Source organism: Cariama cristata, unplaced genomic scaffold (assembly GCF_000690535.1).
Source record: "Cariama cristata isolate BGI_N322 unplaced genomic scaffold, ASM69053v1 scaffold3694, whole genome shotgun sequence".
Lineage (NCBI taxonomy): Eukaryota > Metazoa > Chordata > Aves > Cariamiformes > Cariamidae > Cariama > Cariama cristata.
Genome location: NW_009612201.1, coordinates 26,137 through 32,431, shown reverse-complemented (window position 1 = coordinate 32,431; position 6,295 = coordinate 26,137). Strand labels below are relative to the sequence as shown.

At 52.6% G+C, this 6,295-nt stretch overlaps 1 protein-coding gene across 1 annotated transcript in view; it reads left to right on the top strand.

The window, feature by feature from the left end:
• ATL1 (atlastin GTPase 1) overlaps positions 1 to 6,295 on the top strand; it is a 24,961-nt gene that overhangs the window by 15,161 nt on the left and 3,505 nt on the right. The window contains exons 10-13 of the mRNA XM_009698511.1: positions 1,408 to 1,535; positions 2,211 to 2,267; positions 3,100 to 3,171; positions 4,200 to 4,631. Of these exons, the coding sequence (XP_009696813.1) occupies positions 1,408 to 1,535; positions 2,211 to 2,267; positions 3,100 to 3,171; positions 4,200 to 4,631 (689 nt within the window). The remainder of the gene's footprint in view (positions 1 to 1,407; positions 1,536 to 2,210; positions 2,268 to 3,099; positions 3,172 to 4,199; positions 4,632 to 6,295) is intronic.

The following is a 6,295-nucleotide window of genomic DNA, read 5'->3' as shown; positions in this document are numbered from 1 at the left end:
GTTCAACAGGTTAAAAAAGAGAGGGACGGAAGAAAAGCTGTGGTGAGATTCTCCACCCTGAAAGGAGCTGCACGCGGTGGATTTTTTAGTTGTTGGTTGTGACCCAACTTCGCTGGTTACAGGCTGCTTGCAATCTTAGCAATAAAGTGGCCCATTAGTCACTTAAAATAAATTAGCAGACAGAAAGATGTTATTTTTTTTCTCTGGTTGTGTCTGGCTAGTGCTCAGACTTGTTCTTCTGGCAAACTCCGTGCTACCCAGCAGGCAGGACCGGGAGGCAGCCGGGGGGAGGCACGCTTGTGGAAAGGGAGCTGGGCTCTCTTGGTTTCCCGCCTCGTTTCAGGTGCTGAGTAGTGTTGAACGAGTGGGGTGTGCGGAAGTGCGGAACCGGCACGGGAATTGTCAGCGGCTTCTCGACACCGTTTTCTTGTTCCCTCACAGCTGTACCCACGTTTTTGTGCTCTGGTGGAAGAAATGGGGGGAAACTTCCCTTCTCTCCTTACCTTCCAAATGCGTGCACGTTGCATTGTTTTGTGTGTCTTCAGTATCATACGATTTAATTTAAATGGCGATAAATGGATGTCAGAGACTAGGAAGCCGTAGGAGTGGCTGGTAAGGGGGGAGGGGGTTGAGTGTGCCTGTGTTGAAGTGGCACAAGCAGCTCCCGGACCCCTCACCGAGCACCCTGTGCCAGCTCCGTGCTTTGGCAAAAAGGGGTCGGGCTGGTAGGAGCAGAGATTGTGCCGGTTCCTGGTCCCTGCACCAAGGTGTAAATGCACAGTCACTTGTAGGAGTCCTTCGTACCCGTACCAAGTGCCTAATGGTTTACAAAAGCTTTAAAATGCTTTGTAATGAGAATTTCACCTATGGGTTCATAGAGGACCAAGAACTTGGCGCAGACAATCTTACCTGCTGGCACAGGAGGTGGCAGGGCTGAGAGCCTAAGCCCTGGCAGAAGATTTTTCACCGTGAGTGCCGTGGAGCAGAGCAAAGGGCAGAAGGTGTAACGGCATGTGGTCATGCCCTGTACGCTACGGGTCATGCTTTGCAAAGAGTGGATGCGTCTAGGCGAGAAGATGCTGCTCTCTGGCTATCAGCGTTGCAAGCACGTTACCAGCGTCCTCAGCAAAAGCAGGTTTTTTTCCCCCATGCAGACACATTTGTGTTCGCGCAAGTATTTTTGAGCCCGTGAAGCTGGTTTGTGGATATATGCGCAGCTGTATATGCTGTCCGTGGGTTAAGTAACAACTTAACTGGGGCCACAATCATTTCTGAGTGCTCACATCACTAAATTATAGGGTGTCCGAGTCTCTGGCTTGACTCCCCTGCCCTTGTTTCGTGTTAGTGCACGCTGAAGCACAAGGCTGATGTTGGGCTGGTGCTGATGACTTTGGGTTTTGTTTCCAGAAATAGACGATGAGTTCATCAAGAACTTGAAGATTTTGATTCCTTGGCTTCTTAGTCCCGAGAGCCTGGATGTTAAGGAGATCAATGGAAACCATATCACCTGTCGAGGCCTTGTGGAGTATTTTAAGGTATTGGGCTTATTCATCTGTGGCACACTTGCACTTTCACTGTAGTTAAAGGGGAAAGCAGCAGCAGGCAGGCCAGCACTTGATGGCTGGAGGAAATGTTCTCGGTCCAGCTAATAGGCCTGACTCTCATTGCCGCAGAGACCAACTACCTCACGGTCGTGTGTTTGACCATGCAGTAAGCCAGAGAAAGTGGGCAGGGCTGTTTTCCTCCCTTGGGGAATTGAGGATGAGAGGGAGGTAGGCTGAGGGCTGTATTCTTATTGCCTTTGGAAAAAACTTATATTTGTTGTCATGACTACTGGGACATTTTAATGCAAGACATCAGTGAGTAATTCTCACCACCTACTCTCCAGGGCTACCTGACTCTGGCTCCTTCTCCTTCGGTGAAGGGTGAAGGTAGGTGCAAATCCGATGGTAGAGATCCTTAGCGTAAGTGGTGGAGTGAGAGCCTGGAGTGACTGACCCAGGCCACCCAAGGAGTCGACCTCGAGCTATGTTACGTAGCATTTTCTGACAGAGCATCCCCTGCCAAAGCTATCTTGTGCCAGGAACGTCCTCCTCTTCTGTGCTTTTGAATCCTGTTAAAGCTGTGTCTGGAGCTGGGTGGGGGTGTTTCCGTATTACTCGTTTATGCCACATTTGATGTGATTTCATTTTCTGTGCACTGTTTTGCAGGCATACATAAAGATCTACCAAGGGGAAGAATTGCCACACCCAAAGTCGATGCTGCAGGTACGTGAGTGTGCACTGTGAGCTGGTGGGCGTTCATCCACTGTAATTGCCATTGATTTCCAGTTAATTGTCAGAGGTGTCCAGCTAGTGCAGCACGCTGGGTCTTCTGTGGTTTTATTTCAAATGCCGTAGAGTAACAACCCAAGAAACAGCCCTTTTGGAAGGATTTGGCAGTCGTGAGTCTGATATGGCTTAGCAATTGCGGCAGCACGGCTCGTGTGCCTTGGCCGGACTGTGGTGAGTTGCTGTCTGTTCACAGAGCGTCAGCCAGCTTAGCTGAAATTATTCCCCCGCAGGTAAATAGGGAATATTTATATCCGGTAAATTGGATATAAATTAAAAGATCCAATAAATTGGCTGTGGTGGGGCTGCACACGGAGGTGACATGGCCCCACACGCGGGCAGCGGCTGCTGGGCTGCAGCTCTGCTCTCTGAGCCAGATGGCTTTGCGGGAGGTTGCAGCTGTAGCTGTTTACATGACTGAGCCTTTTATCTGTTTTCTGGCTGTTTCCCACAGCCGAAGCCAAAGTTTTCGTTGCTCTGGCTTGGAGGGTAGGAATCCTCTCTTCAGGCAGGCTTTTGCTTGGGGGGGACTGAGGAGACTGGACATGTAAATATGGGATGATCTTACTTGGCAGCGGTCAGAGGCTGGGGAGAGTACGCTTGGCTAAGGCAAGGGAGCTGTTTAGTTGTGTTTGTGTGCGCCAGGGTACCATGAGCACGTAGACGTGCGGACCATGGGTACCCAGGCAACCAGTGGCTGCTACTCTCTGCAATTACACTTTTTAACCCTGTCTTTCTAAACTTTGTACCCCTTTTGCCCTTCTTGCAGGCCACAGCAGAAGCCAACAATTTAGCAGCGGTTGCCACTGCCAAAGATACCTACAGCAGGAGAATGGAAGAGGTAGGTGGTGCTGAGCATGTCCTTTCACAGCGCTGATGTCTCCTGGCTCTCCTGTCCTCACGGGGAAACCTCCCTACCTGAGTTCCTGGTAGAAAACGTCCTGCATGGACTCGGCCAGGACTGGTTCCAGTGCTGCATGTTCAGGGTCCCAAAAAGGGTCTCTCCTATGTTCATGGTGGAAAAAGGGGCTTTCTCGCAGGCTGGAGGAGAGCAGTGCCCGGTCAGGGTATCATGGCAGGACAGGGGAAGGTGATGATTGACAAATGGTCACTTTCATCCGATGGCAGCTTTTTGCAGACCATGTGGCCTCTGCTGAATTTTTATCCTCTTCCCAGCGTAGATGCAACCCAAAAATGTGATGTAGTGGGGTGGTAGTGCTGCGTGCCCGTGCAGCCCGTGCTATGGCTGGTGCTAATTAGGGGATAAAGTAATTGTAACTGGCTTTTCACCTATGCCCTGCCCTGTCAGCCCATCTCTCAGCTCTGGTGAGGGGATGGTTGTGATGTTTTAAGGTGAAGCTCAGATCCCAGGCTGTCTCCAGCCACTTCCAGGCCCCCACTCTCTTCATCAGTATTGGAGATCGCTGCCTGTTGGCAGGAAAAAGGTACAGAGCTGCGTGGCCAGGCTGCCCGTGGACTGCCCTGGGCCTTAAAACTAATGTGTCCATACTGTGAAGCAGAAGGAAAATGCTGCAGAGTTTCCAGCACTAGAAAATGCTGGGGTTCAGGCTCCTGCCGGTCAGTGTAGCTCAGCCGTCCATGTTGCCCGAGATCCTGGCTTGGGCTGAATTGCGTTGGGGAGCTGTGGGATGCAGCTTCCCAGTGCAGACACCCACTGCCCCATTTTAACATGCACCTTGCAGAGCTGTCCCGGACGGACAGCACGGTCGTGGAGGTCTTCCTGCAGGACCTAGCGGTCCGTGCCAAACAAGAGCCTGTAGAGCCTGAATTCCAGTGGTTTGCACGGCACAGCACAGGAGCTGTGGGTGCTGAGGTTTCTGGAGTGATTGGATTGTGTTTCCCACGCAGGTCTGTGGTGGGGACAAGCCCTTCCTTGCACCTAGTGACCTCCAGACCAAACACATGGAGCTGAAGGAGGAGGCTGTGAAGCTGTTTCGCGGGGTGAAGAAGATGGGTGGGGAGGAGTTCAGCCGTCGCTACCTCCAGCAGCTGGAGAACGAGATAGATGAGCTCTACATCCAGTACATCAAGCACAACGACAGCAAGAACATCTTCCACGCCGCCCGCACCCCCGCCACGCTCTTTGTGGTCATCTTCATCACTTACGTGATAGCTGGAGTGACCGGCTTCATTGGCTTGGACATCATAGCCAGTCTGTGCAACATGATCATGGGCTTGACACTTATCACACTGTGTACCTGGGCATATATCAGATACTCTGGGGAGTACAGAGAACTGGGCGCAGTAATAGACCAAGTGGCCGCAGCGTTATGGGACCAGGTAGGATAAAGAGCTTTTGATTTCAAACAAACAAACAAACAAAAACCCCACCAAGTTCTTAAACGTTGAGTTTCCTGGGGCTTTTCCTCCCCTTTGAAATGGCTTTTGCATTTAGGGTTGTTAGATGCTCCGGCGGGGCCTGCCTGTGCAGATCCAGCTGCTTTGAGCTCTTTGTGCTGTGATCAGTGAGGGAAAACCTGTGCCCTGTCTTCTTCAGACAGCAGGACGACGAGTTGTAATCCATTCCTTAGACCTTCTAGATGGGGAAAGCAGGGACAGAGGACATGATTTCAGATCAGTTTGAGGGGCTGATGGTAAGGGGGAGATGTCTTAGAGACTGCCCTGTGGTTGTAGCACAGGTAGGTACAAGGTGGGTCAGAGAGCGGGAGTGACCAGCACGGCTGGAGGTGCGTACCAACCCGCTCCTTCCCCTGCTCGAGCCTGAACCTCTGAATCCTGCCCGGTGTGAAAGACAAGCCGTGTAGATCTGGGCTGGGGATGAGAAAACTCACAGCAAGCTATTTCGTTCTGCCTTTTTTTTTTTTTCCCTTCTTGTCTTACCCGTCACCCAATGTGGAACCTCAGACCCTGCGGGAACGGGGCACCTTTACCCAGGGTCCCACTGGGAGGTGTTCTCAGAGCCAGTGTGTGTGCTTTTTGCGTGCATGTCTGTGTGTGCCAAAAGGAAAGACCCGTATCTCTCCCCTGGTTCAGGGCAGGGATTTTGGCTCTCCCTGGGTCTGCCGGAGACCAAGGCCAGGTCTCGGCTCTGCCTGTTTTGGCACTGGGCCCCACTTTCCCATTACAGCTGCAGCTGTGCTGCGTCAATTGGTCTCACCCGCTTTTTTTTCAATTTATTTTTTTTTCAAACAAGATGGGAGAGCCTTGGTTGGGCCTTGATGTCAGACAGGAACACCTCTAAAACCTTAAAAATGGTCATAGTGAGAAATCGCCCCCCCCGCACCCTCCTGTGTTGCTCTGCCCGCTTTCCAAACGGCGCCGTTGCGGCTCCCAGCCCCGGCGGGGTTATCTCGCAGCCCACGGCCGCAGTATTTGTAACACTCGGTCTTTCCTGCTCCCCCTTCGGCAGCAGCCCTTTCCCTTTCCTCTCCCCATTGCAGAGCTGCCGGGGACCCTGCAGGCTCCTGCTGACCCCCTTTTCCCCAGCCAGGGGAGCAGCTCACCGGACCGCAGCTCATGTGCCGAAATAACATTTAAAGGGCTGCGATGGCCTCCTACTCTTCCCGTGGCAGGGCCGGGGTGAGCTCATTGTTCGCTGGGCCCTCAGAAGCCACCAGCCGCAGTTGTGGGTTTTATTTCTGCAGTGCTCCAAGGCAGAAAGGGCCGTTCTCGACAGCTTCACCTGCCCCTTCCCTGCTTTTTCTCCCCCGGCGAGGTTTCGATGGAGAGTGAGCACGTTTGCCTGCTTCCCGTTGCTGCGCCGAGAGCTGCGGCTGGGGCTAAACGCAGCTTTGGGAGGGAAAAAAAAAAATATTGAAGCATGTATTATTCAGTTCCTTCAGTCCAGAGCTGGGTAGTGGTGTTGCTCAGCTAAGCTGCCTTTAAAATAAGGTGGATGGTGAGGCAGCACATCGCCTGGGTCCCCGGCAGGTCCTCAGCAGCCTCCGCACCCGCAGGAAACCCCGCTGGGGTGCGGGCAGTGG